Raw genomic sequence first — 14,327 nt, forward strand, 5'->3', positions numbered from 1 at the left:
ATATTTTTAAAAAGTAAATTGAAAGTATAATGAATACTACAACTGAATTGGGAGGGAGGCGTTTATATTGATTTATTAGAATCCAAACCTTTTTGACTACAGTCATATAAAGAAATACATTTTTTATCATATCATCTCTTACACACAGGGAAATATAAATCGATACTACTGTATGTGATACACCTGAAATAATAAAAATGTTGGCCGTGGTACACTGCATGAACTTTACAATCCCCAGAGGTTTGTAACTCAGAGTTTGAACCATACTACAAAGGTTTATTATTTTATAATAATCCCAGAAGTCAACTATTTTAAATTATTATTCTCCTTGGGATCTTTTTAACAATCCCAGAGACTATGTATTTTCTTAGTTCTTGCTAACTTTCTTTTCTTGCACAGAAATTTGAACATTCCGTGCATTTCAAATGTCTACCTTCTGCATTTGAGGGTACAGATGCCAGCACCTTGTAGACTGACATGGCTATGTCTCTCTAATTATTTCTGGCTCTTTCATTAGTCGGCAGGGAGTCAAATTGACCAGTATTTGGCTCTTGAAAGCACTTGGGATAGTAATCATGTCAGTGGGCAGAAGGACAATATAGCATTGTGTTGGCAGGATCTATTGTTTGTGATTACCACAAAGGTGGAATTTAAGAATGCTGTGCCCTTAATTTCTAAAAGTTAATGAAACCACGTCGACAGAACTTGTAAGGTAAAAACACTGCTATTTGAAGGGACTGTCTAATCTGTGACTTCTAGTTCTCAAAATCACTTCTTTTTTTGCCTGCAACACATTATTCTCTTTTGTAGTACATTCAATTTCACAATACAAGCTTATATTTTATTACCAGTGTAATATCAGTTCTCTATTATAAATACTAGTTTTGCCTAAAATCTGTTTTTGTGGGTTTTTGTCTTAATACAATGCCATGTTTTACCATTACAACCTGACGGGTTATATGAATGGAAAGAATATTCATTGTATTATATACACAAAGTAATTACATTTGAGACTATTAGAGTGACTTAGCAACTAATGTGAGAAATGTCAGTCAACAATGCGTGGAACAAAATGAGACTGTATATTTTCCCAGCTTTGGCAAATTTACCAACTCTACCACCTCAAAACAACAGTTTTAGCATTCTGGTAAGCCAAGTTCTCCCAATGAATTGATTGTCCCATTATGCTTAAAAGTCTGCTTCTTTGAAGGAGTAAATATAATTTTTAAAAATAGTGAGTATTAAGCAGGAATGAGGAAATCTTAACTGAACATGGGCAAATTACTTTCTAGAATTTGTATTCTGGCAACTGAATTAAGTAAACTTTGGCCAACTCTATGCTTCTAGAATTCAATCTTGTCTGATGCCAACTGTGACACTTTTATTGCACCTAAGCTTTTCTCCTAGAAGTGAAACTATGGGAAAGTGAGGCTCATTTTCAACATCAGATTAAATTCTGTACTCTGACACTAATACAATTTTAGTGTATAAAAATTTTTGTATTTCGTATCTCCCATAATTTTGTATTTATTTGTCTTCTCTTTATACCAATGGTTCTCAACCAGGGAAGATTCTGTTCTCCCTCCACACCCTGGTTGCCCTGGAAAATATTTTACAAAGTCTACCAAGTGGCACTAGGGGCAAAGAACCCGGCTGCCAATGCAGGAGACATAAGAGACTCAGGTTCAATCCCTGGGTTGGGAAGATCCCCTGAGAAAGGGAACAGCAACCTACTCCATTATTCTTGCTTGGAGAATCCCATGGAAAGAGAAGCCTGATAGGCTATGGTCCACAGGGTCCCAAAGAGTCAGACACAACTGAAGCGACTTAGCATGCACCAACAGTTTTGATTGTCATGACTTGAGTGGGGGGTGTATGATACTGGCACCTAATGATTTAATCTATGGGAAATATATATTTGGTCTTTGTCCCTGGTTCCTGGCACATAGCTCCTAAAACCCTTGGAATCCCTGAAGTGGTCAGTGCCTCTTTGGCATACTAATGAGATGGTGGCCCTGAGATAGTTTCAGGATGGGGGCTGGTTACGAGAAAGAGCAAAGCATGATTAGAGTGTTAGAACTTTCAGCTCTACCCCCAACCTCTGGAGAGGGGTTAGGAACTTGAAGTTGCCCAAATCATAGGAACCAATCATTTAATCAGTTCTGCCAACACAATGAAGTCTGTCTACATACTAAGAACCTCTAAATAATGGGATTAGGAGATCTTCAGGGTAAGTCATGTACTCTTCTTGTTCACATGATCACTCAAAAAAATACCATCGGTCATTTGGTTATAAAGGTGTCATCCTTTCAATGGTCTTTTTTTTTTTTTTTAAATCTCAAGGCAACTTTTTGGATCCTATTTGAAAAGAATTGTTAGACACACTAAAACATATTCTTTATGTTAATTTAACTGTTCATGTAATATAATAAAGTTAAGAGGCTTAAGAGTAAAAACCAGGAGCCCTATCCAGAGGAGTGTCCAAAATAACCTGCTTACCAGCATGGTGAAAAAGAGACTTGATTTGGAAGAGGAAAATAATTTTCAGTAAAATATATGTTTAACTAAATTGTGACATTTTGATAGGCAAATGTTACTAGCACAATAAACACTTAAAAAAATAAAGCAGGACCATTTTAAACAAAAAAACTTAGAAAAACTGATGGGGAATTTCCCTATGAATCATACTTTACAAGTCTTTAAACAGAAAGTGATTTTGAAATTAATCATTTTAGGAAGCTGCTTTATCCACTTTGTAAGACTATCAGAATGATTACTTTTCAGTATGCTCAATCAGTAACTTACCTAGGTTGTCTAAAATGTTTGAACTGTTTCTGAGTATCAGAGTAATAGGCTGGCTTCCTGAAGTAATTAATAAAGTTGATAAAGTTGACTAGTGTTTCCAATTTATGCATTGGAGGAAACTGGTGTGATATACACAAATGTCTGTGAGCAACAGTCATGCTTCACTTTTATGATATCTCATCTTTCTCAAATAACAATTTAAAGATGTAAACTAACATGGTGTATTATGTTCATTGTATCAAAATGACTTATGCTGCCATTTTAATTCATTATTTAAAAGTCCTTTCTTTCTAAAAGGATTCATGGGGGGAAATGTTGGTATAACATTTCCAGTTTCAGAGGCACTCTATAATTTTCTAATGGCATTTTATTGAAAGATAGACTGGCTTATTATCATATCTAAATGTCACATTGGCAAGAGAAAATTGTATGTATAATGATGAAAATGGAAACTGTTCTGTTTCTAAAAGCTAGTTTACTGAACTACAATCAGTTATCAAAACATAATTCAAGCAAAACTGTATGATTTTTTAAATATTTCGAGTAAATTAAGCATTAACAAAACTTGCAGATTCTAAGAGGAAGGAAATATAAGTGACTTAGTGACTTCTTTTAAAATATAGATCCACAAAGTATTCTAGCATCCCTAAGAATCTGTTTTTCTATTGACAGTCACAAAGATGTCTGTATTATTAATTTAGAAAACCCCAAAAGTAAAAATATTGTTTATTTAAAAGGGAATTACATTTCTAAAAGAATGGCTGTTAACTTCCACATTCTAAGCATTTGAACTAAAAGAATTTAAAAATGATCATTTTTACAGACTAGAAAACAGGTCCAGAGGTGCTAGTTAGGTTCTAGACCTTGTGACCAGAGTCACATGGAGAAGTTGGTGTCAGTGCTGTAACTAAGGCCCAGGTCTCCCAACTCCAAGGAAATATTCCTCTTGCTATGTGAGCATGATCTTGCCAGAGGGACCTCTTTCACCACTGAGCACCAGGCTTGCTCTTACTAGGTTCAAAGGTTTTTCCCCTCTACTATGGTCCAATATTGAATATAAAGCAGGATTATTAATTATGTTATAGAATTATGCTATATGCCATCTTGGGCTTCCCTGGCTCAGACAGTGAAGAATCCACCTACAATGCTGGAGATCCTGGTTCGATCCCTGGCTTGGGAAGATTCCCTAGAGCAGGGCATGGCAACCCCCTCCAGTATTCTTGCCTGGAGAATCTTCATGGACAGAGGAGCCTGGAGGGCTACAGTCCATGGGGTGGCAAAGAGTCAGACACAACTTCATCTTAACTCCACGGAGAGGGACCCCCTTCACTGAAGAATAAAAGATATTCTGGTCATATATTATTATTTTTCAATGGAAACTACTGAGAACGCAAAGGGATCTATTACTAATACTATTGATAGACATTATTCTTTTTGCTTTTTAAAAGGTATACATCACAACAGATTCTATAATGTAACAAAACATAACAAAAAGACAGGAGCACTAGGATGCTCTCTTTTCCCTTGAAGTTTGGGGCTCTGGAAAGGCTGATCTAATTGCCATATGGGACCAAAATATCCTTAGAATTTAAAGAGCTCCTGATGTTTAGAAAGTAATTTCCAGTTGTTGTTATGTACTATGACAACAGTGGAAAGGAATCAGCTTTCCTTTTCAGAAGAAAACATAGTCAGTAATGAAATGCTTGTCTGCATCCACCAAGCAAGTCAGCAGCACTAGATTTTCAATTATCTTTAGGTCTCTGCTGTCAATTAGAAAAGATTGCATGCAAGGACATACTGAGATCCACCTTCATAAAGCCTGGTGACCTAGGAATCTTAAAGATAAGCAAAATGGAGAAGAAATTAGCAAATGGAGAGTTGAAACAGAAATAAAAATACTTCTACCCAAGGCAAAGTAGTTTTATCCTTAAAATAACTTTTTTTTTGAAGTCAGTCATACTGCACTTGAAAAACTTTGACGCTGTTTGTAATCACAAGTCACACTAAAGTCTTAATCTGCTTGCACTGGTGCCCTTAGAAACTCATTTATACTTCTTTCCAGGCAGATTACATGTACTAGCCTTTGAAAAGTAAACAGCCCTTGTACAGCTGAAAGGCCACTTATTAGTTCAGGGCCAACTGCCGCAAAATTTTAAAACCTCCTATACTTTGTCCTGCTATAAAAAAGAAAACAAATTTTATTGCCCAGAGAATGGGGTTGTCTTCTAACTTATTCAACCCGAGAAGTGGTCAGCAAATTCTAATTCTGGTTTGAGGGCCATTTCATAATGCCATTCTTAGTGTTCTTTCCATTTAATTGGCATATAGTTCCCTGTTTGGAACAGGATATTACTCACTTGAATTCTTTCCATAGGGGGAAAAACAATTTTCCAGGCTCATTTCCCTGAGAATTGCTTAGATCAAGACCAAGTTGGTTGAAATAAATTGTTGATAAGATTGTGAGAATACTAAGATCTTTACTCTGAAATGCTTGGCAGAAAAACACTAATAAGAAAGTCCAAAATTTCAAAGTCAGAGCGTTCAAAAGAGCAACCCCATGTGCATTTGATTGTGCATTTAAAATCTAATGTTTGTTAGATGCTAGACGACTCTGGGGCATTGGGGAAGACGTTACTGAACAATACAGACCTCTGTTCTGATTTGCATAGCCTTGTGTGTTTTGAGATGCATTTAATGAGTGAATTTTCAAAGGTCTGAGCAACAACGGCAGTTCCCTCTGTGAGCCACAGAGCTCCGAGCAACCTCCCCCTGACAAGCAGAGTGCGCAACGGAAGGGCTGTCCCTGCGAATGAAACGTGACATGAGAACGTCTTTTCCTGCTGTCACGTTGTGTCAGACAACAAGGCTTGGCGCCAAAAGTAATCCTGAAAATATCACTAAAATGTTCCTTGTAAATAGAGTGGAGCTTTAAATCAGTGAGGACCAATTATAGAAATGGGAATAAAATATTTATGTGGACTACATCAAAAGGTCCATATGTTGGCAATACCCTCTACAGTTATTGAGTCAGGGAAAGTGACTGTGGCACTTCATTGGTTCCACAGTAATCAGCCAGTCAACCTTGGTACATCTACTGTTTCATGCATCACTTTTTCTGGGAGATGATGGTACAGGTCGGGCCTTGTAGACTAGCCCTACTTCTGGCTCGCTACCACAGTTTCGTCTTTCTTGCTTTAACTTTTCTTTTTGTATTAAATGTATCTATGATGGCAGTCCTTTTTTTGGCACAAGGTAGAGAATAAATGAGCATTTTGCATTGAGGTACATGGTGCCTCTCTTTTCTCTCTATGCTCATGTTATCTCTGGAGGAGAAGGGACTTAGTTGCAAATTTATGCTAGGGTATTAGGAAAAAATGTTTAGTTCTTCTTAGGAGAATCTTTAATTTTTACATTTCTTTAGAGTGAGGACAATATTTAAAACTAAAGAAATACTACATAATGTGAGATAGAAAAGTGAAAACCTAAATGTGTCCAGTTGAGTGGACATTTAGGTTGCTTTCAGGGCCTGGAAGACTGGATAAAGAAGATGTGATACATTTGTACAATGGGTGATTACTCAGTCATAAAAAGAATGAAATAATGCCATTTGCAGCCACGTGGATGGACTGAGAGATTGCCACAATGATGAAGTAAGTCAGGCAAAGACATATCATATGACACTGCTTATATGTGGACTCTAAGAAAAATGGAACAAATGAACCTATTTACAAAAAAGAAACAGAGTCACAGGTGCAGAAAACAAACTTACAGTTACCAAGAGGGAAAGGAGGGAGGGATACATTGGGAGATTGGGATTGACATACACACACTACTATACATAAAATAGATAATTAATAAGAACCTACTGTACAGCACTGCTGCTAAGCTGCCAAGTCGCTTCAGTTGTGTCCGACTCTGTGCGACCCCATAGACGGCAGCCCACCAGGCTCCCCCATCCCTGGGATTCTCCTGGCAAGAACACTGGAGTGGGTTGCCATTTCCTTCTCCAATGCATCAAAGTGGAAGTTGCTCAGCTGTGTCCGACTCTTAGATTTTGTTCTCTTGGCAGTCAATGGAATAAAAATTATTTCCTTTATTTTTCTTTCTTCTGATTTTGATCATTTCTTTTGGCCACCACATGATTTGATCTGAGACCTGTTTTTGTAACTACTTAAATCAAAACATGCATACTGTACAGCACACAGAGTGCTAATCAATACTCTGTAATGACCTATATGGGAAGAGAATCTATAAAAGAGTGGATATATGTATAATTGATTCACTTCACTGTACAGCAGAAACTTAACACAACATTATAAATCAGCCATACTCCAATAAAATTAATTCCCCAAATTAAAAAAAACATCCCTTCACAAAGTGGTACAAACCTTACCCAGGGTAAGAGTCTGACTTTTTTTTTGAAGTTCTACTTCTGTCTAGGAAACTTAAAAGGACCTGAGACCCTCTCACCCAGTATTGAACTCCCTCAGTCTTTAATTTTTTTAATGCCAGGTGGCATGATGGATCTCAGTTCCCTGATCAGGGATGGAACCCAGGCCCCCTGCATTGAGAGTGCTGAGTTGTAACCAATGGACCACCAGGGAAGGCCCTCCCTCAGTCTAATACTCTCTCCTCCTTCGCTGGGTTTAACATGCTTTATTTCTCTTTCTCTCAACATTGATGATCCATAATAATCACTACACATTGTTAGCAATTTTACTTGAAATTCTTTATAATTCCATATAAGTTTATTGATTCTTACTTCTTCAAATCAGATTCATTTTGAGTCCATTTAGGGGACTCAATCCCTACCACTCCATCCCCAGAAGAAAATGAACTAGTGGTTTGATAAATTCAATAGTTATTTGTTAGTTAACACACTGGAACTTAAACAACAACTATCATTGTCTACTCCTCCATTCTTGAAACCCTCTCCATCTCTGCCTTCTGTGATGCTAATTGGTTTTCCTTCTACCTCTCTCCTTTCCAACTAGTCTTTGGACATGGAGTGTGTGTGTGTGCGTGTGTGTGTGTGTGTGTGAAATCTTTCCCCCTTTTCTGATTTGTCACTGCTAAAGTTCCTCAAGAATCAATCCTCAGTGCTATACTATTCTCATACACTGCATTCTCTTTCATTCACATCTCTAATTACCATTTACCACCTAAATTCTCATTATTTTCAAATGAATACCAACCTCTTCTCTGAGCTCCAAGCCTGCCTAACCATGTCTCAAAATCACCTCATATGTAACCTGAGTAAAAATGAAGTTATGACGATCCCACTCTGCAAATGCGGCCACCATTCTTTATCTTAGTGGATGCCACTGCTTCCCTCTGGTTTCCAGACCCAACACTCTTGCATCATCCTCGGCCTTTGTGCCCTTCATCTCCGATATCTATTTCCTTAAGAAAACTTATTGGCTTTGCCATCTAACTAGCTCCAAATGCTTTTCCCTATTCACACTACTGTCACTCAATCCTATCTGCTATCAGCTTTTATCTGGAAAATATTCTGACTGTTCTTGCTTTCACATTTTCACTCCTCCAGACAGAGGAAAGAGTGCGTAATTATAAGGCCAGAGCGCATAATTACAAACCAACTCATCACATTTGCTAGCCTACAAGCCTGAAGTGCTTTCTTTAAATCCTTAAATCCCATCTCCATCTTGCATATTCAAAGTCCCAGACATATTGGTTTAGTTCCTTGAATATGTAATGTTGTCTCCTAACTTGGGGACTTTGTACATGCTGTTTGTCTGTCTAGAATACTATCAACACTTCTTGCCCAACTAATACCAGCTAATGCTTTCCTAGCCAGTACCAGCTAATTCTTCAAAATTCAGCTCAACTCTAGTTAAAACGTCACTTCCTCAGAGAAATGTTCCCGGAATAATTAATGTGTCTTTCTCCTCCACTGGACCATAGGTACCATGATGGCAAGGAGCATGGCTATTTTATTCATTGCTTTATATGTAACCTTTTGTAGGCACACAGAAAATATTGGTTAAATAAGTGAATGCATATGACAAATGGAATGAACATGAATAATGCTGTTACATAATGGCCTACTAGATAATTATAGAATGTTTTAAATCAATCAACCTATCTATGTATCCACCCATCTACCAACTCATTGGAAAAGATCCTAATGTTGGCAAAGACTGAAGGCAAAAGGAGAAGAAGGTGGCAGAGGATGGGATGGTTAGATAGCATCACCGACATGAGTTTGAGCAAACTCCTGGGAGATAGTGAAGGACAGGGATGCCTGGCATGCTTCAGTCCATGGAGTCACAAAGAGCTGGACATGACTTAGCTACTGAACATCTACTTACCTACATACCTATCTACCAAGCAATGCAGATTTAACAAACATGACCACACTCAAAGATTTATAGAGATTTTGTCATAAGAAACAGTTCCTCCATATGAAAAACAATACCATTAATCAACTGAGATCATAAATAAATGCACTCATGAATCTATACTCACATAACTATCAGAGCTTCTCAATTAAAGGGCTTAGATATGAATCCCTTCAGAGCATCAGGATAGAGTTAGAGCTGGTGAGTCAACTGGCATAAGATGCTGTACTCATTTTCTATGAGTGTCATGACATATAATAATTTGGAAAGTACTGCTAGATGGGACCAGTTTGAGAGTATTTTTTGTTGTTTGGTGCCTTTTTTTTTTTTTTTTTTGAAGCAATGATTGAGATCGTATTTTCAAAAGCACAGTAAATTGAATCAACAAGGGTACAAACTGAATCAGTTTATAATATTAGAATCCATTCTCTGTGTTATCAGGTCACCACAAAAATTATGTTTAAGAACTATATATAATCATATTATAAATGCTTATAATATGCTGCTGCTAAGTCACTTCAGTTGTGTCCGACTCTGTGTGACCCCATAGACGGCAGCCCACCAGGCTCACCCGTCCCTGGGATTCTCCAGGCAAGAATACTGGAGAGGGTTGCCATTTCCTTCTCCTGTGCATGAAAGTGAAAAGTGGAAGTGAAGTCGCTCAGTTATGATAGGTGTTAAATCAAAAAAGCAGAATATAAAGTTGTAAAGAACCATAAGTACAATTTTAAACACAAAGATAGTTAATAGAAGTTATACTTGATTTGTTTAGACTGTGATTTTTGCTTTTTAATCTATATCACTATGTTCTTTTAGGGTGAAAATATAAAATAGTTTAATTAAAAATAGCATTATAAATAAAACACTGACTTTAATTTGCTATTTTGTTTTTCTGCTCTGTATAACCCTAATCAGGGAATATAGCTGTGGTATACATAAATCCCTCATTGAAGACCAGTTTTTATACCAAAAATTCTTATGATTATTACAATTACATATATTTCAACTTAATATATATAAGTATTTCCTTCAGAAAAAGAGATATTTTGCCTATAACTACTGAGTACAAATTCAACAATAAGCAATGATAGCTAACTTGAAAACATTTCATTTAAGAAGTAGTCTATATTCATATATCAGAAACACTTAGAATGAAATAGAATGTGTGCTTTTTTTCCGATTTGATTTTCTGCATGGTTATTTTTTAATAAGACAGGATATAAAAATGAAGATCAGTCTCTCTACCCAAACAGAGCTTTATCACAAGAAGTATCATAACCTAGAAGTAAATATTGAAAATAATTATTGAATTACATATCAGTCTCCCCACTAAACTGCAAGACCCTTACTATTAAAAAATATGTTTTCTATTTGTTATGCACACTGTAAAGTACAATCCTTAACTTATCATAAGCATATTTCTAAATGTTTATTAAATGAATAAAAACACAGTCTCTAATGAAAATAATGTAATGAAAATTCCTTTCCTTTAATGAAAATACCTTTCATCATACATGCTACTTTCTGCTTTAAATAAGATTTAATGAGCTTTACCTTCAATCTGAGGTTGTCTCATCTAATGTCTTTGTGATTATAACTTCATATTTTAAAAAGAAAAAGCCCTTAGTGGATAATTAACAGCAATTAAGATAAGCTTAAACATGCCATAAAGGTAAAGTTTCTGTCATGGATAACTGTTTTTCTAGGAAATATATCTCATGAGACAGGGCACCTATTCTGCAGTAGAATAGTTTTGTTTTGTTTTTTTGGAGAAGAGTTTTGAGAAACATTTCCCTGGGATATTTCTTTCAAGTCAAACTTTCTGGACCAGCCATCCAAACTGAACACTTGGTATGGTTTCTCTGAAAGATATGGTCTGTTTTCTGCCACTGAATCCTGACTGTGCTAACAGCTAAGTTTCTACGAGTTTCTAAATGTCTCAAGTGAATCCATCTTTACTATCAGTCTTACCTTTTTTCTTTTTACCTAAATAGGCATAGTCAATGAGACAATGCCAACAATAATTTCACATGAATAAATAACATGATCATTTTAGTTGGGTTTTATAAAATACTAATCTTATCTTTAGTGGATTTTGCACAGTCAAGGGGACCTTGAAAGAATAAAGCTTACACTGGGTAGCCAAATCGTCACCTCAGTTTTAAATGGTACAGGATTTGTGATCTATATAGAAACCCAGAGGCATTAACAAAATTACCCAGGCAATTTAGATCAATTGGAGCCTGTTCCTATCCCCTGCAGTGCTGGCAAACCTCATAAGTTCGTTAAATACAAAGTGAAGGCACAATGTACTGAAGGGAAAGAAATCCAATAGGAAGAGAAAACAGTGCTGTCACAAATAGATGTTTAAACATGTTAGTTCAACTTAAAAATCCTCCCCTGGGGAATACTTGAACAGTTTTCCTACTCTGAGTGATAAGACACCTAATTAAGAAGACACTTTGAACTTCAGAAATCTTTAGATGTTGATTATTTATTAGAAAGCTATAAAATGCTAACAGTGTAAAAAGCATTACAACACCTCCTCCAGTAATTATAGTTATTTCGAAGAATAAAATGCACATTATTCATCTCTCTAGAATTTAGATCAATGGTCTTAGACTTTCATTTTTCATCAAGCTATTCCCTTTTTCTAAATAATAATCAATGTTAAAGTATGTGGGTTATGCTTTCATTTGGATTTAGTATTAATTGAATAGAAAAATTCAAACTAATTTATCCTAGTTGATTTATATGCAAGTATAAATATAATGATTAATTTATAATCCATTAAATTTATACTTCAAAGAACAGCATTTAAATGTAGTCATCATTTTATTGCCCTTTTTGGTTCTTTCATAATAATTGAACTTTCTTTGAACTAAATGTTTCTATTTTATTAAAATGATACAGATAATTTCCAAGCTAGGTTTAACTTTACAATATGCTACTAAATTGAGACAAGTTTGCCTACATAAGATTAAAAAGTACTGTCTCAGATATAACTTGTTCTATATAATAGATCTGCAATAAATTGTCTGAACATCAAACCATCTAGCAAATACATTCAATATCCAGTGATTGCTTCTACAAATAATACCATCTACTTGTATAGCCCTTTATAATTTACCAAGTATTTTTACATATTGCCATTAATTAAATCACTAAATAACATTATAGAGGTAAAATAATGAGACTGAGAGACAGATGTTAAGACAGGACCAAAATTAGTTGGTTGGCAATAACACAGCCAGGGGTAGAACCTGAGGCTTCTAGTTCTCATTCAGAGTCATGTTTCTTTGTATTGATGGATTCTCTTCCAGTGGGAAGACCTGTTGCTACACCTATCTTCTAATTGTCTGAATCTGAATCTCAATAGATTTGCTTTCCTGCCTACCTTTAGTTAAAGCATGTGCAAGTGAACCCATAAATGCCCAGAATTAATGAGACATATACACAATTTAACCTTTGTAAGGTCAGCAGTACACTGAGAAGGATATAACTAATTCATAATTGCTTTCCCACCCCTGATCAGTTTTAAGCCAGTGACTGCCCTTGACTTTGGGTAGAATAAATAGGAAAAACATTCATTAGAGAATCTGTCTAAAATGTAACAGAGAAACAGAAGTAGATCAAAGATATATTTCAGTTTAAAAGACCTTCAACTTTTTCCAGTAACTCTACAAATATTTAGATAGTTGCTCAAGTACTATTTTAGATAAACTGTAAATACTATCACTAATTGTAGACATAAAATATATATAAAATGAAATGTGTGAGTATACATATACAAATATAAATATATATAAAATGATCCATAGTAACCTTATTTAAAGATACAAACTCAAGAAAGACTTTGCTGACATAAATTATAAATATGAGCGTTCATATAGCAAGAAAATGTTCCTTTAGGGATAAAGTCTAATAATAAGCAAGTTTTATAACTTTAAAACTGATAAGGAACATTAAATGACTCTCCTCTGCCATCTCAGGATGATTAATGCAAATACCAGAAACTAAAGTCTAAGTTTAGCATTCATATGTATTTTAACCTAAAGTAGAAAACCAGAAAATTCATCCCAATCAGCCACAGTACAGGAAATACTGATGACTACGTGGAGCTTGCTTAATGTTAACACTGGCTTAGTGTAGTTTCCTCAGGGAATCTTAGCAGGGGCACTGCTGGTACCTGACTACAGGATGTAAGTCTATGTCCCTCCAAAGAGCAGAGGAAACAAAAGCAAATTATATAGAGAAGAAAATGTGAATATATGTATATAGCTTTGAAAATAATAGAATTTTATCTGTCAAAATGAATTATAATAATTATTTAGTTCTAGTCCAAATTTTGAATCTTCATAGATTCTCAAGGCAAAAGAAATTATTTTATCCTTTTTTAGGTTACTATAAGAACAATCAATCAGATTCTTTTCCTGCACCATCTAGTCACTGATATTAGTTGATTCAAACCTTCCTGTATCCTATATGATATCAAATACAAAATTGTATTTACTCAGGTTACCTTCTTGGGAGAAAGAACAGGATTATATAGATTATACTTTTTAAAAAATTAATGTAAAATTCTTGCAGAAAATAGTCAATCTCAACTTACTTCACATTTTTGTTTAAAAAAAAAAGTAAAGCTTTGTTTTAAAGCAAATTATTCTAGTAGATAAAAATGTACTCTGTTATATAAAAATACAGTGGTATATGTACTATCTCATAACTTTATGTACTATCTCAAATCATAACTTAACAACACAAGTTGTGAAATAAAATTCATATTTTATGGCAAGACAAGAAAAATTCAAACAAAAAGTTTTCTCTGCCCTTTGGTCTCCTCTCTGTCCGCAATATGCCTTGTGTATCTGTATTGTGTAGTGACCAAACCTACCCCACTGGCAGAAATACCTGCTCAACCAGAAAGGGCAACATTCTCCTAGCAACAATAAAACAACTCTTTAAAGATAACTTTCCTACTTGAATTTTTAAGGGGTCATATGACACTTACATCTGGATTATGTCAAAAATATGTCTTTTGATGTATAGCCCTCTGTCAAAAAAAAAAAAAAAAAAAACTTACATTAATGGTGCTTTGACTTCTGGTGGGCAGGAACAGTTCTCAGAGTTTTCTGAGATGTTCTTGAGGGTTATAACTCA

General features: G+C 35.2%; 1 protein-coding gene across 11 annotated transcripts in view; it reads right to left on the minus strand.

The window, feature by feature from the left end:
- Positions 1-14,327, minus strand: part of PRKG1 (protein kinase cGMP-dependent 1) — a 1,415,798-nt gene that overhangs the window by 112,596 nt on the left and 1,288,875 nt on the right. For 8 of the 11 annotated variants that reach the window (XM_086379150.1, XM_086379152.1, XM_086379148.1 and 5 more), the window contains one exon: positions 14,179-14,220. The exons of the other annotated variants lie outside the window; for them this stretch is intronic. In XM_086379150.1, the coding sequence (XP_086235276.1) occupies positions 14,179-14,220 (42 nt within the window). The remainder of the gene's footprint in view (positions 1-14,178; positions 14,221-14,327) is intronic. 11 annotated transcript variants of the gene reach the window in all.

The sequence above is a fragment of the Bos grunniens genome, chromosome 26, assembly GCF_055505025.1.
Source record: "Bos grunniens cultivar Pamir isolate PY7600 chromosome 26, Bosgru_T2T1.0, whole genome shotgun sequence".
NCBI lineage: Eukaryota > Metazoa > Chordata > Mammalia > Artiodactyla > Bovidae > Bos > Bos grunniens.